This window comes from Coregonus lavaretus (genome assembly GCF_964263955.1).
Source record: "Coregonus lavaretus genome assembly, chromosome: 14".
In the NCBI taxonomy this organism is placed as follows: domain Eukaryota; kingdom Metazoa; phylum Chordata; class Actinopteri; order Salmoniformes; family Salmonidae; genus Coregonus; species Coregonus lavaretus.
The window spans coordinates 820,341-847,699 of NC_140001.1; the positions used below are offsets into that span (position 1 = coordinate 820,341).

Below are 27,359 nucleotides of genomic sequence, written 5' to 3' on the forward strand. Positions count from 1 at the left end.
CTTTGGCATCAACTCAACTCGCCGTGTTTGGAGGAGGAGGAATGCTGCCTATGACCCCAAGAACACCATCCCCACCGTCAAACATGGAGGTGGAAACATTATGCTTTGGGGGTGTTTTTCTGCTAAGGGGACAGGACAACTTCACCGCATCAAAGGGACGATGGACGGGGCCATGTACCATCAAATCTTGGGTGAGAACCTCCTTCCCTCAGCCATGGCATTGAAAATGGGTCGGGAATGGGTATTCCAGCATGACAATGACCCAAAACACACGGCAAAGGCAACAAAGGAGTGGCTCAAGAAGAAGCACATTAAGGTCCTGGAGTGGCCTAGTCAGTCTCCAGACCTTAATCCCATAGAAAATCTGTGGAGGGAGCTGAAGGTTCGAGTTGCCAAACGTCAGCCTCGAAACCTTAATGACTTGGAGAAGATCTGCAAAGAGGAGTGGGACAAAATCCCTCCTGAGATGTGTGCAAACCTGGTGGCCAACTACAAGAAATGTCTGACCTCTGTGATTGCCAGCAAGGGTTTTGCCACCAAGTACTAAGTCATGTTTTGCAGAAAGGTCAAATACTTATTTCCCTCATTAAAATGCAAATCAATTTATAACATTTTTGACATGCGTTTTTCTGGATTTTTTTGTTGTTATTCTGTCTCTCACTGTTCAAATAAACCTACCATTAAAATTATAGACTGATCATTTCTTTGTCAGTGGGCAAACGTACAAAATCAGCAGGGGATCAAATACTTTTTTCCCTCACTGTAGGTGTCATGCCCTGACGGATGGAACTCTTGTTTGTGGAGTCAGGGTGTGTGAATCTATGTTTTCTATGGTTAGGATCTAGAGTTGTGTTTCTATGTTTGGCCGGGTGTGATTCCCAATCAGAGGCAGCTGTCGCTCGTTGTCTCTGATTGGGGATCATACTTAGGTAGCCCAGTTGCCTACTACGGTTGTGGGATCTTGTTCTGTGTTAGGCTTGTATGTGTTTAGCCTGAGGACTTCACGTTACGTTGTTTCTTGTTTTGTTCAATGTTTATTTGGTTTAATAAACATGTTCGCATACCACGCTGCACCTTGGTCTGACCCGTCTCTCAACCCTCTTGACAGAAGATCCCACCACCAATGGACCAAGCATCGTGACCAGGAGGAGCCGTAGTGCGTGTTCCCAGTCCGGTCCTCTTGACAGAAGATCCCACCACCAATGGACCAAGCATCGTGACCAGGAGGAGCCGTAGTGCGTGTTCCCAGGAGGAGCCGTAGTGCGTGTTCCCAGTCCGGTCCAGAAGGTAACACAGAGGTGTATCTATTCTATCTATTCTCCAATAGCAGCCTGCTTTACATCCTTCTATTATGGACATGTCCTACTGCATCCTTCTATTATGGACATGTCCTACTGCATCCTTCTATTATGGACATGTCCTACTGCATCCTTCTATTATGGACATGTCCTACTGCATCCTTCTATTATGGACATGTCCTACTGCATCCTTCTATTATGGACATGTCCTACTGCATCCTTCTATTATGGACATGTCCTACTGCATCCTTCTATTATGGACATGTCCTACTGCATCCTTCTATTATGGACATGTCCTACGGCATCCTTCTATTATGGACATGTCCTACGGCATCCTTCTATTATGGACATGTCCTACTGCATCCTTCTATTATGGACATGTCCTACTGCATCCTTCTAGCATGGACATGTCCTACTGCATCCTTCTATTATGGACATGTCCTACTGCATCCTTCTATTATGGACATGTCCTACTGCATCCTTCTATTATGGACATGTCCTACTGCATCCTTCTATTATGGACATGTCCTACTGCATCCTTCTATTATGGACATGTCCTACTGCATCCTTCTATTATGGACATGTCCTACTGCATCCTTCTATTATGGACATGTCCTACGGCATCCTTCTATTATGGACATGTCCTACTGCATCCTTCTATTATGGACATTCCTACTGCATCCTTCTATTATGGACATGTCCTACTGCATCCTTCTATTATGGACATGTCCTACTGCATCCTTCTAGCATGGACATGTCCTACGGCATCCTTCTATTATGGACATGTCCTACGGCATCCTTCTATTATGGACATGTCCTACTGCATCCTTCTATTATGGACATGTCCTACTGCATCCTTCTATTATGGACATGTCCTACTGCGTCCTTCTATTATGGACATGTCTCACTGCATCCTTCTAGCATGGACATGTCTCACTGCATCCTTCTAGCATGGACATGTCTCACTGCATCCTTCTAGCATGGACATGTCTCACTGCATCCTTCTAGCATGGACATGTCTCACTGCATCCTTCTAGCATGGACATGTCCTACTGCATCCTTCTAGCATGGACATGTCTCACTGCATCCTTCTAGCATGGACATGTCTCACTGCATCCTTCTAGCATGGACATGTCTCACTGCATCCTTCTAGCATGGACATGTCTCACTGCATCCTTCTAGCATGGACATGTCTCACTGCATCCTTCTAGCATGGACATGTCTCACTGCATCCTTCTAGCATGGACATGTCTCACTGCATCCTTCTAGCATGGACATGTCTCACTGCATCCTTCTAGCATTTAACATGTCTCACTGCATCCTTCTAGCATTTAACATGTCTCACTGCGTCCTTCTAGCATTTAACATGTCTCACTGCGTCCTTCTAGCATTTAACATGTCTCACTGCGTCCTTCTAGCATTTAACATGTCTCACTGCATCCTTCTAGCATTTAACATGTCTCACTGCATCCTTCTAGCATTTAACATGTCTCACTGCATCCTTCTAGCATTTAACATGTCTCACTGCGTCCTTCTAGCATTTAACATGTCTCACTGCATCCTTCTAGCATTTAACATGTCTCACTGCGTCCTTCTAGCATTTAACATGTCTCACTGCATCCTTCTAGCATTTAACATGTCTCACTGCATCCTTCTAGCATTTAACATGTCTCACTGCATCCTTCTAGCATTTAACATGTCTCACTGCATCCTTCTAGCATTTAACATGTCTCACTGCATCCTTCTAGCATTTAACATGTCTCACTGCATCCTTCTAGCATTTAACATGTCTCACTGCATCCTTCTAGCATTTAACATGTCTCACTGCATCCTTCTAGCATTTAACATGTCTCACTGCATCCTTCTAGCATGGACATGTCTCACTGCATCCTTCTAGCATTTAACATGTCTCACTGCATCCTTCTAGCATTTAACATGTCTCACTGCGTCCTTCTAGCATTTAACATGTCTCACTGCGTCCTTCTAGCATTTAACATGTCTCACTGCGTCCTTCTAGCATTTAACATGTCTCACTGCGTCCTTCTAGCATTTAACATGTCTCACTGCATCCTTCTAGCATTTAACATGTCTCACTGCATCCTTCTAGCATTTAACATGTCTCACTGCATCCTTCTAGCATTTAACATGTCTCACTGCATCCTTCTAGCATTTAACATGTCTCACTGCATCCTTCTAGCATTTAACATGTCTCACTGCATCCTTCTAGCATTTAACATGTCTCACTGCATCCTTCTAGCATTTAACATGTCTCACTGCATCCTTCTAGCATTTAACATGTCTCACTGCATCCTTCTAGCATTTAACTTCTGTCTTAAAGTCCAGACACACACACCACACGTCCGTCCATCCGTCCGTCTGTCACCAAAGGTTTGCTGTCACTCGATACCCCTCTACTCTACTCTCCCCTTGTACTGCCATCACAAATATAACCTTGGCTTTCAGCCATGCTGCTGGAATGAGGTTGACCTTCTCTGTTAACAGCTGTTCTCTCTCTCTCTCTCTCTCTCTCTCTCTCTCTCTCTCTCTCTCTCTCTCTCTCTCTCTCTCTCTCTCTCTCTCTCTCTCTCTCTCTCTCTCTCTCTCTCTCTCTCTCTCTCTCGCTCACACACACATTCATATACACACAGTGCCTGTCCCTGTCCCTCTCACACACACAGTCGTGCTTCTCTACCCAGGAGGATCAGCCTAACCCGGACCCAACGAGGTAGAACCCCAACCCGGCTCCAACATGTCGGATAATAACTCTGAGATCGACACGGATGTGTGGACCCTAACTCGGTTTGTGATGGAGACGGGTCGCCAGGTCAAGGGGTCGACAGGAGAGCTGACTCAGCTGATTAACAGTCTGCTGACATCCATCAAAGCCATCTCCTGCGCCGTGCGTAAGGCCGGACTCGCACACCTGTAAGTACTACACTGTCTCCCTGCACCTCCACCTGTAACTTTTAAACATTATAAATAAATTATTGGAAAGTCCTGATTGAAAGTAATGAACAATGTTCAATTAATTCATGCAACATGGATGGCAGTGGAGAGAGGGAGAGACAGGAAGCCAGAGAGGCGGAGTGTGTTTTTGATAGAGAGAGTAGAGAGTGTTAATAAAAGAAGTCCCCCTCTGCAGTGGTACATGTTTCTAGTGTACTCCCCTCTCAGTTGAATCACAGCAACAGGAGTCTATATGTTAAAGTCAGTTAGCTAACTACTGTTTGAGAGTAACCTACAGGCAGCAGCATGTGAATGAAATGGCTGTGGTGAGTTGGAGGCATGGGGACACGTGCTTCTGCCATGACCTGTGACATTTAAGGCTGAATGTTGGTTCCAGCATGTTGCATTCAGCTGGAGATAGCTCTTCTCTGGGACAGTACAGCATGTTGCATTCAGCTGGAGATAGCTCTTCTCTGGGACAGTACAGCATGTTGCATTCACCTGGAGATAGCTCTTCTCTGGGACAGTACAGCATGTTGCATTCAGCTGGAGATAGCTCTTCTCTGGGACAGTACAGCATGTTGCATTCAGCTGGAGATAGCTCTTCTCTGGGACAGTACAGCATGTTGCATTCAGCTGGAGATAGCTCTTCTCTGGGACAGTACAGCATGTTGCATTCAGCTGGAGATAGCTCTTCTCTGGGACAGTACAGCATGTTGCATTCAGCTGGAGATAGCTCTTCTCTGGGACAGTACAGCATGTTGCATTCAGCTGGAGATAGCTCTTCTCTGGGACAGTACAGCATGTTGCATTCAGCTGGAGATAGCTCTTCTCTGGGACAGTACAGCATGTTGCATTCAGCTGGAGATAGCTCTTCTCTGGGACAGTACAGCATGTTGCATTCAGCTGGAGATAGCTCTTCTCTGGGACAGTACAGCATGTTGCATTCAGCTGGAGATAGCTCTTCTCTGGGACAGTACAGCATGTTGCATTCAGCTGGAGATAGCTCTTCTCTGGGACAGTACAGCATGTTGCATTCAGCTGGAGATAGCTCTTCTCTGGGACAGTACAGCATGTTGCATTCAGCTGGAGATAGCTCTTCTCTGGGACAGTACAGCATGTTGCATTCAGCTGGAGCCAGGGCCGGGTTAGCGAATGGGCACGCAGGGCACGTGCCCCCCAGATAGCATATGATAGCAACAGTTTTATAAATGCAGGAAATTGGCTTTAAAACTGCAAAATGTTCTCTCGGCCTCATGGCATAATGTGTAGAATAGCAGGAAATTAGCTTTAAAACAGAAATAAAAAAATCTCTGCCCCATGGCAAAAAGTGTAGAATTGCAGGAAATGAGTTTCAAAACGGCAACATTTTCTCTTAGCCTCATTACGAAATGTGTAGAATAGCTTTATAAAACGGAAAAATGTTCTCTCTGCACCATGGAAAAATGTGTTGAAATGCAGTAACTTTGCCGATTAGATACACTACATGACCAAAAGTATGTGGACACCTGCTCGTCGAACATCTCATTCCGAAATCATCAAATCAAATCTAATCAAATTCTAAAATTGATTAAATTAAATATTTTCCTCATCAATCTACACACAATAACCCATAATGACAAAGAGAAAACAGGTTTTAAGACTATTTTGCAAATTTATTCAAAATAAAAACAGAAATACCTTATTTACATAGTGTATGTAGATATAGGTAGGGGTAAAGTGACTAGACAACAGGATAGATAATAGACAGTAGCAGCAGTATACTGTAGGTAGGGGTAAAGTGACTAGGCAACAGGATAGATAATAGACAGTAGCAGCAGTATACTGTAGGTAGGGGTAAAGGGACTAGACAACAGGATAGATAATAGACAGTAGCAGCAGTATACTGTAGGTAGGGGTAAAGTGACTAGACAACAGGATAGATAATAGACAGTAGCAGCAGTATACTGTAGGTAGGGGTAAAGGGACTAGACAACAGGATAGATAATAGACAGTAGCAGCAGTATACTGTAGGTAGGGGTAAAGGGACTAGACAACAGGATAGATAATAGACAGTAGCAGCAGTATACTGTAGGTAGGGGTAAAGGGACTAGACAACAGGATAGATAATAGACAGTAGCAGCAGTATACTGTAGGTAGGGGTAAAGTGACTAGACAACAGGATAGATAATAGACAGTAGCAGCAGTATACTGTCTGTAGGGGTAAAGGGACTAGACAACAGGATAGATAATAGACAGTAGCAGCAGTATACTGTAGGTAGGGGTAAAGGGAATAGACAACAGGATAGATAATAGACAGTAGCAGCAGTATACTGTAGGTAGGGGTAAAGTGACTAGACAACAGGATAGATAATAGACAGTAGCAGCAGTATACTGTAGGTAGGGGTAAAGTGACTAGACAACAGGATAGATAATAGACAGTAGCAGCAGTATACTGTAGGTAGGGGTAAAGGGACTAGACAACAGGATAGATAATAGACAGTAGCAGCAGTATACTGTAGGTAGGGGTAAAGGGACTAGACAACAGGATAGATAATAGACAGTAGCAGCAGTATACTGTAGGTAGGGGTAAAGTGACTAGACAACAGGATAGATAATAGACAGTAGCAGCAGTATACTGTAGGTAGGGGTAAAGTGACTAGACAACAGGATAGATAATAGACAGTAGCAGCAGTATACTGTAGGTAGGGGTAAAGGGACTAGACAACAGGATAGATAATAGACAGTAGCAGCAGTATACTGTAGGTAGGGGTAAAGTGACTAGGCAACAGGATAGATAATAGACAGTAGCAGCAGTATACTGTAGGTAGGGGTAAAGTGACTAGGCAACAGGATAGATAATAGACAGTAGCAGCAGTATACTGTAGGTAGGGGTAAAGTGACTAGACAACAGGATAGATAATAGACAGTAGCAGCAGTATACTGTAGGTAGGGGTAAAGGGACTAGACAACAGGATAGATAATAGACAGTAGCAGCAGTATACTGTAGGTAGGGGTAAAGTGACTAGGCAACAGGATAGATAATAGACAGTAGCAGCAGTATACTGTAGGTAGGGGTAAAGTGACTAGGCAACAGGATAGATAATAGACAGTAGCAGCAGTATACTGTAGGTAGGGGTAAAGTGACTAGACAACAGGATAGATAATAGACAGTAGCAGCAGTATACTGTAGGTAGGGGTAAAGTGACTAGACAACAGGATAGATAATAGACAGTAGCAGCAGTATACTGTAGGTAGGGGTAAAGTGACTAGACAACAGGATAGATAATAGACAGTAGCAGCAGTATACTGTAGGTAGGGGTAAAGTGACTAGACAACAGGATAGATAATAGACAGTAGCAGCAGTATACTGTAGGTAGGGGTAAAGTGACTAGGCAACAGGATAGATAATAGACAGTAGCAGCAGTATACTGTAGGTAGGGGTAAAGTGACTAGACAACAGGATAGATAATAGACAGTAGCAGCAGTATACTGTAGGTAGGGGTAAAGTGACTAGACAACAGGATAGATAATAGACAGTAGCAGCAGTATACTGTAGGTAGGGGTAAAGTGACTAGGCAACAGGATAGATAATAGACAGTAGCAGCAGTATACTGTAGGTAGGGGTAAAGGGACTAGACAACAGGATAGATAATAGACAGTAGCAGCAGTATACTGTAGGTAGGGGTAAAGTGACTAGGCAACAGGATAGATAATAGACAGTAGCAGCAGTATACTGTAGGTAGGGGTAAAGTGACTAGACAACAGGATAGATAATAGACAGTTGCAGCAGCGTAGGTGATGAGTCAAAAGAGTTAGTGAAAAGGGGGGTCAATGCAGATAGTTAAAAACTGAATCAATAGCTACCCAGACTAACTATTTATCAGTCTTATGGCTTGGGGGCCCTGTTGGTTCCAGACTTGGTCCATCGGTACATTTAAGTACCTGCTTGCTGTGCGGTAGCAGAGAGAACAGTCCATGACTTGGGTGACTGGAATCTTTGACAATTTTTTGGGCCTTCCTCTGACACCTCCTGGTATAGAGGTCCTGGATGGCAGGAAGCTTGGCCCCAGTGATGTACTGGGCCGTACGCACTACCCTCTGTGGCACCTTCTGGTTGGATGCCAAGCAGTTGCCATACCAGGCGGTGATGCAGCCAGTCAGGGTGCTCTCAGTGGTGCAGCTGTAGAACTTTGAGGATCTGAGGGTCCATGCCAAATCTTTTCAGCCTCCTGAGGGAGAAGTGCCTTCTTCAAATAAAATTGTATTTGTCACATGCGCCGAAAACAACAGGTGTAGACTTCACCGTGAAATGCGACTGTGTTGGCATGTTATAATTCCTTAGTGATGGAGAGAGGGAGAGAAGCTGCCATTATGTCACACTGTAAGCTAAGCTGCTGAGCATGGCTTCAGCCTGACCATGGCAGTGTCTAGTGAAAACTAAAGACATCTCAAACAGACTCTGAGAAACTGGGATCAGGATGGATGACCTTAATCATGGCTGAGACACAACAGAGCTTTATAACATTACTCCCTCATGGCTTTAAACCACAGCATCTTTGTCTGACTGACAGCTAAGGTTGCATGTCGTCCTGCACTGACACCCATACACACTGACACCCATACACACTGACACCCATACACACTGACACCCATACACACTGACACCCATACACACTGACACCCATACACACTGACACCCATACACACTGACACCCATACACACTGACACCCATACACACTGACACCCATACACACTGACACCAATACACACTGACACCCATACACCCATACACACTGACACCCATACACACTGACACCCATACACACTGACACCCATACACACTGACACCCATACACACTGACACCCATACACACTGACACCCATACACACTGACACCCATACACACTGACACCAATACACACTGACACCCATACACCCATACACACTGACACCCATACACACTGACACCCATACACCCATAGACACTGACACCCATAGACACTGACACCCATACCTACTGACACCCATACACACTGACACCCATACACACTGACACCCATAGACACTGACACCCATACACACTGACACCCATAGACACTGACACCCATACACACTGACACCCATAGACACTGACACCCATACACACTGACACCCATACACACTGACACCCATACACACTGACACCCATACACACTGACACCCATACACACTGACGCCCATACACACTGACGCCCATACACACTGACGCCCATACACACTGACACCCATACACACTGACACCCATACACACTGACACCCATACACACTGACACCCATACACACTGACACCCATACACACTGACACCCATACACACTGACACCCATACACACTGACACCCATACCTACTGACGAGGCGTCTCTCCTACAGCAGGTAGACATCTTACAGTACAGTGAAAGTGACAGGAGGCTAACAAGGTTAGGTTTAGGGTCAGGGGTCAGCCAGGGCATTGGGTTAGGGTTCAGCCAGGGCATTGGGTTAGGGTTAGGGTTAGGGTTCAGTCAGGGCATTGGGTTAGGGTTAGGGTTAGGGTTCAGCCAAGGCATTGGGTTAGGGTTAGGGTTCAGCCAGGGCATTGGGTTAGGGTTAGGGTTCAGCCAAGGCATTGGGTTAGGGTTAGGGTTCAGCCAAGGCATTGGGTTAGGGTTAGGGTTCAGCCAGGGCATTGGGTTAGGGTTAGGGGTCAGCCAGGGCATTGGGTTAGGGTTAGGGTTAGGGTTCAGCCAAGGCATTGGGTTAGGGTTAGGGTTCAGCCAGGGCATTGGGTTAGGGTTAGGGTTCAGCCAAGGCATTGGGTTAGGGTTAGGGTTCAGCCAAGGCATTGGGTTAGGGTTAGGGTTCAGCCAGGGCATTGGGTTAGGGTTAGGGTTCAGCCAGGGCATTGGGTTAGGGTTAGGGTTCAGCCAGGGCATTGGGTTAGGGTTCAGCCAAGGCATTGGGTTAGGGTTAGGGTTAGGGTTCAGCCAGGGCATTGGGTTAGGGTTCAGCCAAGGCATTGGGTTAGGGTTAGGGTTAGGGTTAGCCAGGGCATTGGGTTAGGGTTAGGGTTCAGCCAGGGCATTGGGTTAGGGTTAGGGTTCAGCCAGGGCATTGGGTTAGGGTTAGGGTTCAGCCAGGGCATTGGGTTAGGGTTCAGCCAAGGCATTGGGTTAGGGTTAGGGGTCAGCCAGGGCATTGGGTTAGGGTTAGGGTTCAGCCAGGGCATTGGGTTAGGGTTCAGCCAGGGCATTGGGTTAGGGTTAGGGTTAGGGTTCAGCCAAGGCATTGGGTTAGGGTTAGGGTTCAGCCAGGGCATTGGGTTAGGGTTAGGGTTCAGCCAAGGCATTGGGTTAGGGTTAGGGTTCAGCCAGGGCATTGGGTTAGGGTTAGGGTTCAGCCAGGGCATTGGGTTAGGGTTAGGGTTCAGCCAAGGCATTGGGTTAGGGTTAGGGTTCAGCCAGGGCATTGGGTTAGGGTTAGGGTTCAGCCAGGGCATTGGGTTAGGGTTCAGCCAAGGCATTGGGTTAGGGTTAGGGTTAGGGTTCAGCCAGGGCATTGGGTTAGGGTTCAGCCAAGGCATTGGGTTAGGGTTAGGGGTCAGCCAGGGCATTGGGTTAGGGTTAGGGTTCAGCCAGGGCATTGGGTTAGGGTTAGGGTTAGGGTTCAGCCAGGGCATTGGGTTAGGGTTAGGGTTAGGGTTCAGCCAGGGCATTGGGTTAGGGTTAGGGTTCAGCCAGGGCATTGGGTTAGGGTTAGGGTTAGGGTTAGCCAGGGCATTGGGTTAGGGTTAGGGTTCAGCCAGGGCATTGGGTTAGGGTTAGGGTTCAGCCAGGGCATTGGGTTAGGGTTAGGGTTCAGCCAGGGCATTGGGTTAGGGTTAGGGTTCAGCCAGGGCATTGGGTTAGGGTTCAGCCAAGGCATTGGGTTAGGGTTAGGGTTAGGGTTCAGCCAGGGCATTGGGTTAGGGTTCAGCCAAGGCATTGGGTTAGGGTTAGGGTTCAGCCAGGGCATTGGGTTAGGGTTAGGGTTCAGCCAAGGCATTGGGTTAGGGTTAGGGTTCAGCCAGGGCATTGGGTTAGGGTTAGGGTTCAGCCAGGGCATTGGGTTAGGGTTCAGCCAAGGCATTGGGTTAGGGTTAGGGTTAGGGTTCAGCCAGGGCATTGGGTTAGGGTTCAGCCAAGGCATTGGGTTAGGGTTAGGGGTCAGCCAGGGCATTGGGTTAGGGTTAGGGTTCAGCCAGGGCATTGGGTTAGGGTTAGGGTTAGGGTTAGCCAGGTTATTGGGTTAGGGTTCAGCCAAGGCATTGGGTTAGGGTTCAGCCAGGGCATTGGGTTAGGGTTCAGCCAGGGCATTGGGTTAGGGTTAGGGTTCAGCCAGGGCATTGGGTTAGGGGTCAGCCAGGGCATTGGGTTAGGGTTAGGGTTCAGCCAGGGCATTGGGTTAGGGTTAGGGTTAGGGGTGACAGGAGGCTAGCTAACAAGGCCCTGTGTGTTGCAGACAGGGTTAGGGTTAGGGTTAGGGTTAGGGTTAGGGGTGACAGGAGGCTAGCTAACAAGGCCCTGTGTGTTGCAGACAGGGTTAGGGTTAGGGTTAGGGTTAGGGTTAGGGGTGACAGGAGGCTAGCTAACAAGGCCCTGTGTGTTGCAGACAGGGTTAGGGTTAGGGTTAGGGTTAGGGTTAGGGGTGACAGGAGGCTAGCTAACAGGGCCCTGTGTGTTGCAGACAGGGCATTGCAGGGACAGTGAACACGACGGGTGATGACCAGAAGAAGCTGGATGTCCTCTCTAATGACCTAGTCATTAATATGCTGAGGTCATCATACGGAACCTGCTGCATGGTGTCAGAGGAGAACGAACACGCCATCATCACACCCAAGGAAAAGAGGGTATCTTTTCATCTTCTCTCTAATGGTTTAGATAAATGTTGGAAGGCTGTTGTCTCTTTCTCAGTTCATCTTTCATCGATTCCGTGCATCCACTCTCCTTGCCTCCTCACAAGGCATTGGATGAGAAGAAGGCTGGATCTTGGATGAGAAGAAGGCTAACCCTAACCCTATCCCCAGTTGACCTCCCCCTCGTCTCTCCTCCAGGGTCCCATACCCCTATCCCCAGCTGACCCCCTCGTCTCTCCTCCAGGGTCCCATACCCCTATCCTCAGTTGACCTCCCCCTCGTCTCTCCTCCAGGGTCCCATACCCCTATTCCCAGTTGACCCCCTTGTCTCTTCTCCAGGGTCCCATACCCCTATCCCCAGTTGACCCCCCCCCTTGTCTCTCCTCCAGGGTCCCATACCCCTATCCCCAGTTGACCCCCCTTGTCTCTCCTCCAGGGTCCCATACCCCTATCCTCAGTTGACCCCCTTGTCTCTCCTCCAGGGTCCCATACCCCTATTCCCAGTTGACCCCCTTGTCTCTCCTCCAGGGTCCCATACCCCTATCCTCAGTTGACCTCCCCCTCGTCTCTCCTCCAGGGTCCCATACCCCTATCCCCAGCTGACCCCCTTGTCTCTCCTCCAGGGTCCCATACCCCTATCCTCAGTTGACCCCCTTGTCTCTCCTCCAGGGTCCCATACCCCTATTCCCAGTTGACCTCCCCCTTGTCTCTCCTCCAGGGTCCCATACCCCTATCCCCAGTTGACCCCCCCTTGTCTCTCCTCCAGGGTCCCATACCCCTATCCCCAGTTGACCCCCCCTTGTCTCTCCTCCAGGGTCCCATACCCCTATCCCCAGTTGACCCCCTTGTCTATCCTCCAGGGTCCCATACCCCTATCCTCAGTTGACCCCCTTGTCTCTCCTCCAGGGTCCCATACCCCTATTCCCAGTTGACCCCCTTGTCTCTTCTCCAGGGTCCCATACCCCTATCCCCAGTTGACCCCCCCCCTTGTCTCTCCTCCAGGGTCCCATACCCCTATCCCCAGTTGACCCCCCTTGTCTCTCCTCCAGGGTCCCATACCCCTATCCTCAGTTGACCCCCTTGTCTCTCCTCCAGGGTCCCATACCCTTATTCCCAGTTGACCCCCTTGTCTCTCCTCCAGGGTCCCATACCCCTATCCTCAGTTGACCCCCTTGTCTCTCCTCCAGGGTCCCATACCCCTATCCCCAGCTGACCCCCTTGTCTCTCCTCCAGGGTCCCATACCCCTATCCTCAGTTGACCCCCTTGTCTCTCCTCCAGGGTCCCATACCCCTATTCCCAGTTGACCTCCCCCTTGTCTCTCCTCCAGGGTCCCATACCCCTATCCCCAGTTGACCCCCCCTTGTCTCTCCTCCAGGGTCCCATACCCCTATCCCCAGTTGACCCCCCCTTGTCTCTCCTCCAGGGTCCCATACCCCTATCCCCAGTTGACCCCCTTGTCTATCCTCCAGGGTCCCATACCCCTATCCTCAGTTGACCCCCTTGTCTCTCCTCCAGGGTCCCATACCCCTATCCCCAGCTGACCCCCTTGTCTCTCCTCCAGGGTCCCATACCCCTATCCCCAGTTGACCCCCTTGTCTCTCCTCCAGGGTCCCATACCCCTATTCCCAGTTGACCCCCTTGTCTATCCTCCAGGGTCCCATACCCCTATCCTCAGTTGACCCCCTTGTCTCTCCTCCAGGGTCCCATACCCCTATCCCTAGTTGACCCCCTTGTCTCTCCTCCAGGGTCCCATACCCCTATCCCCAGTTGACCCCCCATTGTCTCTCCTCCAGGGTCCCATACCCCTATTCCCAGTTGACCCCCTTGTCTCTCCTCCAGGGTCCCATACCCCTATCCCCAGTTGACCCCCTTGTCTCTCCTCCAGGGTCCCATACCCCTATTCCCAGTTGACCCCCTTGTCTCTCCTCCAGGGTCCCATACCCCTATCCCCAGTTGACCCCCCATTGTCTCTCCTCCAGGGTCCCATACCCCTATCCCCAGTTGACCCCCTTGTCTCTCCTCCAGGGTCCCATACCCCTATCCCCAGCTGACCCCCTTGTCTCTCCTCCAGGGTCCCATACCCCTATCCCCAGTTGACCCCCTTGTCTCTCCTCCAGGGTCCCATACCCCTATCCCCAGTTGACCCCCTTGTCTCTCCTCCAGGGTCCCATACCCCTATCCCCAGCTGACCCCCTTGTCTCTCCTCCAGGGTCCCATACCCCTATCCCCAGCTGACCCCCTTGTCTCTCCTCCAGGGTCCCATACCCCTATCCCCAGCTGACCCCCTTGTCTCTCCTCCAGGGTCCCATACCCCTATCCCCAGTTGACCCCCCCTTGTCTCTCCTCCAGGGTCCCATACCCCTATCCCCAGCTGACCCCCTTGTCTCTCCTCCAGGGTCCCATACCCCTATTCCCAGTTGACCCCCTTGTCTCTCCTCCAGGGTCCCATACCCCTATCCTCAGTTGACCCCCTTGTCTCTCCTCCAGGGTCCCATACCCCTATCCCCAGCTGACCCCCTTGTCTCTCCTCCAGGGTCCCATACCCCTATCCCCAGTTGACCCCCCCTTGTCTCTCCTCCAGGGTCCCATACCCCTATCCCCAGCTGACCCCCTTGTCTCTCCTCCAGGGTCCCATACCCCTATTCCCAGTTGACCCCCTTGTCTCTCCTCCAGGGTCCCATACCCCTATTCCCAGTTGACCCCCTTGTCTCTCCTCCAGGGTCCCATACCCCTATTCCCAGTTGACCCCCTTATCTCTCCTCCAGGGTCCCATACCCCTATCCCCAGTTGACCCCCCATTGTCTCTCCTCCAGGGTCCCATACCCCTATCCCCAGTTGACCCCCCTTGTCTGTCCTCCAGGGTCCCATACCCCTATCCTCAGTTGACCCCCTTGTCTCTCCTCCAGGGTCCCATACCCCTATTCCCAGTTGACCCCCTTGTCTCTCCTCCAGGGTCCCATACCCCTATCCTCAGTTGACCTCCCCCTCGTCTCTCCTCCAGGGTCCCATACCCCTATCCCCAGCTGACCCCCTTGTCTCTCCTCCAGGGTCCCATACCCCTATCCTCAGTTGACCCCCTTGTCTCTCCTCCAGGGTCCCATACCCCTATTCCCAGTTGACCTCCCCCTTGTCTCTCCTCCAGGGTCCCATACCCCTATCCCCAGTTGACCCCCCCTTGTCTCTCCTCCAGGGTCCCATACCCCTATCCCCAGTTGATCCCCCCTTGTCTCTCCTCCAGGGTCCCATACCCCTATCCCCAGTTGACCCCCTTGTCTATCCTCCAGGGTCCCATACCCCTATCCTCAGTTGACCCCCTTGTCTCTCCTCCAGGGTCCCATACCCCTATTCCCAGTTGACCCCCTTGTCTCTTCTCCAGGGTCCCATACCCCTATCCCCAGTTGACCCCCCCCCTTGTCTCTCCTCCAGGGTCCCATACCCCTATCCCCAGTTGACCCCCCTTGTCTCTCCTCCAGGGTCCCATACCCCTATCCTCAGTTGACCCCCTTGTCTCTCCTCCAGGGTCCCATACCCTTATTCCCAGTTGACCCCCTTGTCTCTCCTCCAGGGTCCCATACCCCTATCCTCAGTTGACCTCCCCCTTGTCTCTCCTCCAGGGTCCCATACCCCTATCCCCAGCTGACCCCCTTGTCTCTCCTCCAGGGTCCCATACCCCTATCCTCAGTTGACCCCCTTGTCTCTCCTCCAGGGTCCCATACCCCTATTCCCAGTTGACCTCCCCCTTGTCTCTCCTCCAGGGTCCCATACCCCTATCCCCAGTTGACCCCCCCTTGTCTCTCCTCCAGGGTCCCATACCCCTATCCCCAGTTGACCCCCCCTTGTCTCTCCTCCAGGGTCCCATACCCCTATCCCCAGTTGACCCCCTTGTCTATCCTCCAGGGTCCCATACCCCTATCCTCAGTTGACCCCCTTGTCTCTCCTCCAGGGTCCCATACCCCTATCCCCAGCTGACCCCCTTGTCTCTCCTCCAGGGTCCCATACCCCTATCCCCAGTTGACCCCCTTGTCTCTCCTCCAGGGTCCCATACCCCTATTCCCAGTTGACCCCCTTGTCTATCCTCCAGGGTCCCATACCCCTATCCTCAGTTGACCCCCTTGTCTCTCCTCCAGGGTCCCATACCCCTATCCCTAGTTGACCCCCTTGTCTCTCCTCCAGGGTCCCATACCCCTATCCCCAGTTGACCCCCCATTGTCTCTCCTCCAGGGTCCCATACCCCTATTCCCAGTTGACCCCCTTGTCTCTCCTCCAGGGTCCCATACCCCTATCCCCAGTTGACCCCCTTGTCTCTCCTCCAGGGTCCCATACCCCTATTCCCAGTTGACCCCCTTGTCTCTCCTCCAGGGTCCCATACCCCTATCCCCAGTTGACCCCCCATTGTCTCTCCTCCAGGGTCCCATACCCCTATCCCCAGTTGACCCCCTTGTCTCTCCTCCAGGGTCCCATACCCCTATCCCCAGCTGACCCCCTTGTCTCTCCTCCAGGGTCCCATACCCCTATCCCCAGTTGACCCCCTTGTCTCTCCTCCAGGGTCCCATACCCCTATCCCCAGTTGACCCCCTTGTCTCTCCTCCAGGGTCCCATACCCCTATCCCCAGCTGACCCCCTTGTCTCTCCTCCAGGGTCCCATACCCCTATCCCCAGCTGACCCCCTTGTCTCTCCTCCAGGGTCCCATACCCCTATCCCCAGCTGACCCCCTTGTCTCTCCTCCAGGGTCCCATACCCCTATCCCCAGTTGACCCCCCCTTGTCTCTCCTCCAGGGTCCCATACCCCTATCCCCAGCTGACCCCCTTGTCTCTCCTCCAGGGTCCCATACCCCTATTCCCAGTTGACCCCCTTGTCTCTCCTCCAGGGTCCCATACCCCTATCCTCAGTTGACCCCCTTGTCTCTCCTCCAGGGTCCCATACCCCTATCCCCAGCTGACCCCCTTGTCTCTCCTCCAGGGTCCCATACCCCTATCCCCAGTTGACCCCCCCTTGTCTCTCCTCCAGGGTCCCATACCCCTATCCCCAGCTGACCCCCTTGTCTCTCCTCCAGGGTCCCATACCCCTATTCCCAGTTGACCCCCTTGTCTCTCCTCCAGGGTCCCATACCCCTATTCCCAGTTGACCCCCTTGTCTCTCCTCCAGGGTCCCATACCCCTATTCCCAGTTGACCCCCTTGTCTCTCCTCCAGGGTCCCATACCCCTATCCCCAGTTGACCCCCCATTGTCTCTCCTCCAGGGTCCCATACCCCTATCCCCAGTTGACCCCCTTGTCTCTCCTCCAGGGTCCCATACCCCTATCCCCAGCTGACCCCCTTGTCTCTCCTCCAGGGTCCCATACCCCTATCCCCAGTTGACCCCCTTGTCTCTCCTCCAGGGTCCCATACCCCTATCCCCAGTTGACCCCCTTGTCTCTCCTCCAGGGTCCCATACCCCTATCCCCAGCTGACCCCCTTGTCTCTCCTCCAGGGTCCCATACCCCTATCCCCAGCTGACCCCCTTGTCTCTCCTCCAGGGTCCCATACCCCTATCCCCAGCTGACCCCCTTGTCTCTCCTCCAGGGTCCCATACCCCTATCCCCAGTTGACCCCCCCTTGTCTCTCCTCCAGGGTCCCATACCCCTATCCCCAGCTGACCCCCTTGTCTCTCCTCCAGGGTCCCATACCCCTATCCCCAGCTGACCCCCTTGTCTCTCCTCCAGGGTCCCATACCCCTATCCCCAGCTGACCCCCTTGTCTCTCCTCCAGGGTCCCATACCCCTATCCCCAGGTGACCCCCTTGTCTCTCCTCCAGGGTCCCATACCCCTATCCCCAGCTGACCCCCTTGTCTCTCCTCCAGGGTCCCATACCCCTATCCCCAGCTGACCCCCTTGTCTCTCCTCCAGGGTCCCATACCCCTATCCCCAGCTGACCCCCTTGTCTCTCCTCCAGGGTCCCATACCCCTATCCCCAGCTGACCCCCTTGTCTCTCCTCCAGGGTCCCATACCCCTATCCCCAGCTGACCCCCTTGTCTCTCCTCCAGGGTCCCATACCCCTATCCCCAGCTGACCCCCTTGTCTCTCCTCCAGGGTCCCATACCCCTATCCCCAGTTGACCCCCCCTTGTCTCTCCTCCAGGGTCCCATACCCCTATCCCCAGCTGACCCCCTTGTCTCTCCTCCAGGGTCCCATACCCCTATTCCCAGTTGACCCCCTTGTCTCTCCTCCAGGGTCCCATACCCCTATTCCCAGTTGACCCCCTTGTCTCTCCTCCAGGGTCCCATACCCCTATTCCCAGTTGACCCCCTTGTCTCTCCTCCAGGGTCCCATACCCCTATCCCCAGTTGACCCCCTTGTCTCTCCTCCAGGGTCCCATACCCCTATCCCCAGCTGACCCCCTTGTCTCTCCTCCAGGGTCCCATACCCCTATCCCCAGTTGACCCCCTTGTCTCTCCTCCAGGGTCCCATACCCCTATCCCCAGCTGACCCCCTTGTCTCTCCTCCAGGGTCCCATACCCCTATCCCCAGCTGACCCCCTTGTCTCTCCTCCAGGGTCCCATACCCCTATCCCCAGCTGACCCCCTTGTCTCTCCTCCAGGGTCCCATACCCCTATCCCCAGTTGACCTCCCCTTGTCTCTCCTCCAGGGTCCCATACCCCTATCCCCAGCTGACCCCCTTGTCTCTCCTCCAGGGTCCCATACCCCTATCCCCAGCTGACCCCCTTGTCTCTCCTCCAGGGTCCCATACCCCTATCCCCAGCTGACCCCCTTGTCTCTCCTCCAGGGTCCCATACCCCTATCCCCAGTTGACCCCCTTGTCTCTCCTCCAGGGTCCCATACCCCTATCCCCAGCTGACCCCCTTGTCTCTCCTCCAGGGTCCCATACCCCTATCCCCAGCTGACCCCCTTGTCTCTCCTCCAGGGTCCCATACCCCTATCCCCAGCTGACCCCCTTGTCTCTCCTCCAGGGTCCCATACCCCTATCCCCAGCTGACCCCCTTGTCTCTCCTCCAGGGTCCCATACCCCTATCCCCAGTTGACCCCCTTGTCTCTCCTCCAGGGTCCCATACCCCTATCCCCAGCTGACCCCCTTGTCTCTCCTCCAGGGTAAATACGTGGTGTGTTTTGACCCACTGGATGGCTCCTCTAACATCGACTGCTTGGCTTCCATCGGCACCATCTTCGCCATCTACAAAAGGGTGTGTATGTCTGTAACACAACACACAGTGTGTCAACACATCAAATACTTTTTAGACATTTGTGTGTTCAACTATACAGTATGGAAATACTTTTTAAGAAACATATATGCCTAACAGAAGTGTAGTGTAATTGTGACTCTTTCAATACATGCTCTGTGGCAATTTAATATGGGTGAATCTGATGCTGTTCATATGCACTCTGTCTCTGTCTGTTCTCTGACATGTGTCTCATTGTGCCTTTCCAGATCGACGAGGTAACAGCCCCACCGATCGCCAGCCTGATCATATGCACCAGCTAAACTATGGAATTCATTTATGGAACTGTTAAAGCTAGGATTGACACATTCTTTAGACATTAGACATTAACAAGATTATTCTTAGTATCATATAGGACACATAGAAGTAAGACATGCATAATTGACAGAGAAATTCAGTGCAAGCTGTGATTGAGATAAAGGATCCACCACAGATGAAGGATCCATCCATGATCCAGCACCAGCAGGCGTAGAAGACTGCAGTTACAATAACCAACAATAGAGGGTGCTGTTGTCTCACAGATCTGACATGCAACAATCATATCACACTCAACATTTATCCCAATACCTTATTTTATGGTAGGGCCGAGTAGTAGATTTCATTTCACTGACCCAAGTTAGCATGTTAGCTTGTTATATCCAGGGTGTATAGCTCGATCAGGGGGGAATATTCAGATGACCCAAGTTAGCATGTTAGCTTGTTATATCCAGGGTGTATAGCTCGATCAGGGGGGAATATTCAGATGACCCAAGTTAGCATGTTAGCTTGTTATATCCAGGGTGTATAGCTCGATCAGGGGGGGATATTCAGATGACCCAAGTTAGCATGTTAGCTTGTTATATCCAGGGTGTATAGCTCGATCAGGGGGGAATATTCAGATGACCCAAGTTAGCATGTTAGCTTGTTATATCCAGGGTGTATAGCTCGATCAGGGGGGAATATTCAGATGACCCAAGTTAGCATGTTAGCTTGTTATATCCAGGGTGTATAGCTCGATCAGGGGGGGATATTCAGATGACCCATGTTAGCATGTTAGCTTGTTATATCCAGGGTGTATAGCTCGATCAGGGGGGAATATTCAGATGACCCATGTTAGCATGTTAGCTTGTTATATCCAGGGTGTATAGCTCGATCAGGGGGGAATATTCAGATGACCCAAGTTAGCATGTTAGCTTGTTATATCCAGGGTGTATAGCTCGATCAGGGGGGAATATTCAGATGACCCAAGTTAGCATGTTAGCTTGTTATATCCAGGGTGTATAGCTCGATCAGGGGGGAATATTCAGATGACCCAAGTTAGCATGTTAGCTTGTTATATCCAGGGTGTATAGCTCGATCAGGGGGGAATATTCAGATGACCCATGTTAGCATGTTAGCTTGTTATATCCAGGGTGTATAGCTCGATCAGGGGGGAATATTCAGATGACCCAAGTTAGCATGTTAGCTTGTTATATCCAGGGTGTATAGCTCGATCAGGGGGGAATATTCAGATGACCCAAGTTACCGGGGGGATATTCAGATGACCCATGTTACCGGGGGGATATTCAGATGACCCATGTTACCGGGGGGATATTCAGATGACCCATGTTACCGGGGGGATATTCAGATGACCCATGTTACCGGGGGGATATTCAGATGACCCATGTTACCGGGGGGATATTCAGATGACCCATGTTACCGGGGGGATATTCAGATGACCCATGTTACCGGGGGGATATTCAGATGACCCATGTTACCGGGGGGATATTCAGATGACCCATGTTACCGGGGGGATATTCAGATGACCCAAGTTACCGGGGGGATATTCAGATGACCCATGTTACCGGGGGGATATTCAGATGACCCAAGTTACCGGGGGGATATTCAGATGACCCATGTTACCGGGGGGATATTCAGATGACCCAAGTTACCGGGGGGATATTCAGATGACCCATGTTACCGGGGGGATATTCAGATGACCCATGTTACCGGGGGGATATTCAGATGACCCATGTTACCGGGGGGATATTCAGATGACCCATGTTACCGGGGGGATATTCAGATGACCCATGTTACCGGGGGGATATTCAGATGACCCATGTTACCGGGGGGATATTCAGATGACCCAAGTTACCGGGGGGATATTCAGATGACCCATGTTACCGGGGGGATATTCAGATGACCCAAGTTACCGGGGGGATATTCAGATGACCCATGTTACCGGGGGGATATTCAGATGACCCATGTTACCGGGGGGATATTCAGATTACCCATGTTAACGGGGGGATATTCAGATGACCCATGTTGCCGGGGGGATATTCAGATGACCCATGTTACCGGGGGGATATTCAGATGACCCAAGTTAGCATGTTAGCTTGTTATATCCAGGGTGTATAGCTCGATCAGGGGGGAATATTCAGATGACCCATGTTAGCATGTTAGCTTGTTATATCCAGGGTGTATAGCTCGATCAGGGGGGAATATTCAGATGACCCAAGTTAGCATGTTAGCTTGTTATATCCAGGGTGTATAGCTCGATCAGGGGGGAATATTCAGATGACCCAAGTTAGCATGTTAGCTTGTTATATCCAGGGTGTATAGCTCGATCAGGGGGGAATATTCAGATGACCCAAGTTAGCATGTTAGCTTGTTATATCCAGGGTGTATAGCTCGATCAGGGGGGGATATTCAGATGACCCATGTTACCGGGGGGATATTCAGATGACCCATGTTACCGGGGGGATATTCAGATGACCCATGTTACCGGGGGGATATTCAGATGACCCATGTTACCGGGGGGATATTCAGATGACCCATGTTACCGGGGGGATATTCAGATTACCCATGTTACTGGGGGGATATTCAGATGACCCATGTTAGCATGTTAGCATGTTATATCCAGTGTGTATAGGTATATCATGGGCCTAGTCCAATACCCACACTAGTGTTCTAAATAGTAGGCATTTTGGGTCTGTGAAAATAGATTTATAGTAGTGAGATTTATAGTAGTGAGATTTATAGTAGTGAGATTTATAGTAGTGAGATTTATAGTAGTGAGTTTTATAGTAGTGAGTTTTATAGTAGTGAGTTTTATAGTAGTGAGATTTATAGTAGTGAGATTTATAGTAGTGAGTTTTATAGTAGTGAGATTTATAGTGAGAGTGACGTTTAGAAAATGTAGTATGCCATGATGTCATCCTCAATGATCTTAACATCTGTCAGAATACACAGTATGTAGTATGATTAGTAGACCTACAGTATGTAGTATGATTAGTAGACCTACAGTATGTAGTATGATTAGTAGACCTACAGTATGTAGTATGATTAGTAGAACTACAGATTTTATGTTCTACTTCCTGTCTACTTGGCAGAATTGCAATAGTGAAGACTAAGACTGTTCCCAGGGCAGGCCTGGTGGTAGCTGGATGTGTTCCCAGGGCAGGCCTGGTGGTAGCTAGATGTGTTCTCAGGGCAGGCCTGGTGGTAGCTGGATGTGTTCCCAGGGCAGGCCTGGTGGTAGCTAGATGTGTTCTCAGGGCATGCCTGGTGGTAGCTAGATGTGTTCTCAGGGCAGGCCTGGTGGTAGCTAGATGTGTTCCCAGGGCAGGCCTGGTGGTAGCTAGATGTGTTCCCGGGGCAGGCCTGGTGGTAGCTAGATGTGTTGGAGTCGTGTCGGGGACAGTTTCAGCATTTTAGCTAACTCTAACTGTTTTCCTAACCTTAACCTAATTATCCTAACCTGCCACGTTAATTCTCCTAACCTGCTACTAAAATTAATTGCTAGTCAAAACCGGCAGACCCGCCCTGAGAGCAGTGTGAATATCCACTAATATGATACAACGTCTATTTTTTTCAGACATCAACTGAAGACGCCACAGAGAAGGATGCGCTGCAGCCTGGCAACAAGATTGTTGCCGCGGGATACGCCCTCTATGGTAGCGCCACCTTGGTTGCCCTTTCTACCGGGCAGGGCCTCAACTTCTTTATGCTGGACCCTGTGAGTTTGTCGAAGTGTTAGCACCATATTCAGGAGTTTACTTAGCGCAGGGCAATCCACCACCCACCCTGAGCAACATTGTTTACTCAGATTAGGTCAGTTACAGGGACAAAAAGCAACAAATCAGGTCACTGGGCCAGAACAGAGAGGGTGAGAAAGAGGATTGTAAATTGATAGTTCCAAATATCAAACAGTAGTTGATATAGAAAGTAGAACGAGAGAGAGAGAGAGGGAGGGACAGAGGAGAGAGGACAGGGACAGAGGAGAGATACAGAGGAGAGAGGACAGGGACAGAGGACAGAGGACAGAGGACAGAGACAGAGACAGAGGACAGAGGACAGACAGAGGACAGTGACAGAGGACAGTGACAGAGGACAGACAGAGGACAGAGGAGAGAGGAGAGACAGAGGAGAGAGGAGAGAGGAGACAGAAGACGGAGACCAAAGACAGAGACAGGAAACAGAGGCAGGAGACAGAGGCCAGTGTCAGTAAAATAACAAGTGAATGTCCCTAACTAACTGTGTTGTTTGGTTTCCAGGCGATTGGAGAGTTCATCTTGACAGAGAGAAATGTGAAAATCAAGCCCAAAGGAAAGATCTACAGTCTGAACGAGGGATACACCAAATACATGCACCCATCCATCAACGAGTACCTGAAGCACAAGAAATACCCAAAGGTACACACAAGCACATAGACATGCATGCACAAACATGATCATCACCTGACACCTTGAGTTTAGGAACCACAGATAACTTTTAGTTAAACACACTCTGACTAGCCTTATGGAACCCACCATAAGTGTATTCTTGCTGACAGTGAGTCCAGTAGTCAGTTAGCCTCGCAGTAACTCTCACTAGCTCATAATACAGGAAAAGGAGGGCCTAACATGCCCCCATTCTCATCGACGGGGCTGTAGTGGAGCGGGTTGAGAGCTTCAACTTCCTTGGTGTCCACACCACCAACTAACTATCACGGTCCAAACACACCAAGACAGTCGTGAAGAGGGCACGACAAAGCCTATTCCCCCTCAGGAGACTGAAAAGATTTGGCATGGGTCCTCAGATCCTCAAATAGTTCTACAGCTGCACCATCGAGAGCATCCTGACTGGTTGCATCACCGCCTGGTATGGCAACTGCTCGGCCTCCAACCACAAGGCACTACAGAGGGTAGTGCGTACGGCCCAGTACATCACTGGGGCCAAGCTTCCTGCCATCCAGGACCTCTATACCAGGCGGTGTCAGAGGAAGGCCCAAAACATTGTCAAAGACTCCAGTCACCCAAGTCATGGACTGTTCTCTCTGCTACCGCACGGCAAGCGTTACCGGAGAGCCAAGTCTAGGTCCAAAATACTCCTTAACAGCTTCTACCCCCAAGCCATAAGACTGCTGAACAATTAATCAAATGGCTACCCAGACTATTTCCATTGACACCCCCCCACCCCCCTTTGTTTTTACACTGCTGCTACTCGATGTTTATTATCTATGCATAGTCACTTTACCCCTACCTACATGTACAAATTACCTCGACTAACCTGTAACCCACACATTGAGTCGGTACCGGTACCTTTTTTTTATTTTTTTTTATTTCACCTTTATTTAACCAGGTAAGCCAGTTGAGAACAGGTTCTCATTTACAACTGCGACCTGGCCAAGATAAAGCAAAGTAGTGCAATAAAAAACAACACAGAGTTACATATGGGGTAAAAAAAACATAAAGTCAGAAATACAACAGAAAATATATATACAGTGTGTGCAAATGTAGCAAGTTATGGAGGTAAGGCAATAAATAGGCTATAGTGCAGAATAATTACAATAGTATTAACACTGGAATGCTAGATGTGCAAGAGATGATGTGCAAATAGAGATACTGGGGTGCAAAAGAGCAAAATAAATAACAATATAGGGATGAGGTAGTTGGGTGGGCTAATTTCAGATGGGCTGTGTACAGGTGCAGTGATCGGTAAGGTGCTACCTCCTGTATATAGCCTCATTATTGTTATTTTATTGTGTTGTAAGTATTCGACAAATACGATTTGATTTTGATTTGATCTGTGTGACTGTGGGAGGATACATTGACCAACTGAAACCAGTAGATATGGTGAATAAGGTGCTATTAGGGGAAACAGACTCAGTTACTAGACTCCTCAGACGGCGTCTCAGCGTGGCGGAACAAGCCAAGCCAAGCGTGACCGGCCTGTCCAGGCCTCCTTCCTGAGGAAACAGGAGGTTCTGATGCGATGACCTCTGACCTCTAGAACACACAGTCAGCAGGGTTCTACAACAATGACACAGTCAGGATGTTTCTATGACGACACAGTCATTCCGTAGTCAGGTCTTACTTCAGCCAAAAGCCCAGGCAGGTATGGACACGACAGCAATCCCTTTGGAATACACTAACTCTTTCCAGATAGGGTTAGGTTAGGATCATTCATTCAACAACAGACCTTATTTAGAGTCCATGTGAATGTACCTGCCTTGACACGTGTTGGTATATCTCTTGTTATGGATGTTTGTTTTTAATTGCTTTTATATTGATCACAGAGATAGACGGACACAGATTATTGACATCCCAGCTGTCCATTAGTTTTTTTCCCTTTGTGAAACTCATTGGTGTGTTTTTGGAGCCTGTGTGTGTGTGTGTGTGTGTGTGTGTGTGTGTGTGTGTGTGTGTGTGTGTGTGTGTGTGTGTGTGTGTGTGTGTGTGTGTGTGTGTGTGTGTGTGTGACAAGGGAGGTGCCGTAGTGACATGAATCCACAGACACACACCTCTCATGACGGCTGGTACGACGTGATTCCTGGGGCCCCTCTCCCAGAATGCACCTCTCTGGAGCAGCAGGAGACACTTCAGTCATACCCAGACTGATACTGTTCATTACATAATGGAACACTTTGGCTGAAAAAGGGTCTCACACTTAAACATCCCTTTAAACTTCATCTATAGTGCAATGTTTACACTTAAACATCCCTTTAAACCAATGTTCCAAGCCTGTCCCCAATAGTATACTCAGACAGACTTTCCATGACATTACTTTATCTATATCTGATACTCAAACTGATACATTTCAAATGTATCTAGTGTATTTGTACACACCTGTCTCAAGACCATGATAATACATTGACGTAAAAACGAAAAGGGGAAAGTGTAAATCAGGTAATAAAAACCCAGTAGAAGAAATGATTGAAAAGGACACTAGTTGAACCAGGACCTGTTTCACAGTATCAGACAGATGTCTCCAACAGAAAGGACACTAGTTGAGCCATAACACCTGTAGTGTTCTCTAGAGTTATGGAATAACACCTGTAGTGTTCTTTAGAGTTATGGAATAACACCTGTAGTGTTCTTTAGAGTTATGGAATAACACCTGTAGTGTTCTTTAGAGTTATGGAATAACACCTGTAGTGTTCTCTAGAGTTATGGAATAACACCTGTAGTGTTCTTTAGAGTTATGGAATAACACCTGTAGTGTTCTTTAGAGTTATGGAATAACACCTGTAGTGTTCTTTAGAGTTATGGAATAACACCTGTAGTGTTCTTTAGAGTTATGGAATAACACCTGTAGTGTTCTTTAGAGTTATGGAATAACACCTGTAGCGTTCTCTAGAGTTATGGAATAACACCTGTAGTGTTCTTTAGAGTTATGGAATAACACCTGTAGTGTTCTTTAGAGTTATGGAATAACACCTGTAGTGTTCTTTAGAGTTATGGAATAACACCTGTAGCGTTCTCTAGAGTTATGGAATAACACCTGTAGTGTTCTTTAGAGTTATGGAATAACACCTGTAGCGTTCTCTAGAGTTATGGAATAACACCTGTAGTGTTCTTTAGAGTTATGGAATAACACCTGTAGCGTTCTCTAGAGTTATGGAATAACACCTGTAGTGTTCTTTAGAGTTATGGAATAACACCTGTAGTGTTCTTTAGAGTTATGGAATAACACCTGTAGTGTTCTTTAGAGTTATGGAATAACACCTGTAGTGTTCTTTAGAGTTATGGAATAACACCTGTAGTGTTCTTTAGAGTTATGGAATAA

The 27,359-nt window shown here is 49.6% G+C and overlaps 1 protein-coding gene across 1 annotated transcript in view; it reads left to right on the forward strand.

Moving 5' to 3' along the window:
- Positions 1 to 4,047: 4,047 nt before the first annotated feature.
- Positions 4,048 to 27,359, forward strand: part of LOC311140963 (fructose-1,6-bisphosphatase isozyme 2-like) — a gene marked incomplete at both ends in the record, with an annotated part of 43,701 nt that continues 20,389 nt past the window's right edge. Inside the window, 5 exons of the mRNA XM_084176223.1 lie at positions 4,048 to 4,223; positions 11,967 to 12,129; positions 19,224 to 19,328; positions 23,188 to 23,328; positions 23,867 to 24,004. Of these exons, the coding sequence (XP_084032349.1) occupies positions 4,048 to 4,223; positions 11,967 to 12,129; positions 19,224 to 19,328; positions 23,188 to 23,328; positions 23,867 to 24,004 (723 nt within the window). The remainder of the gene's footprint in view (positions 4,224 to 11,966; positions 12,130 to 19,223; positions 19,329 to 23,187; positions 23,329 to 23,866; positions 24,005 to 27,359) is intronic.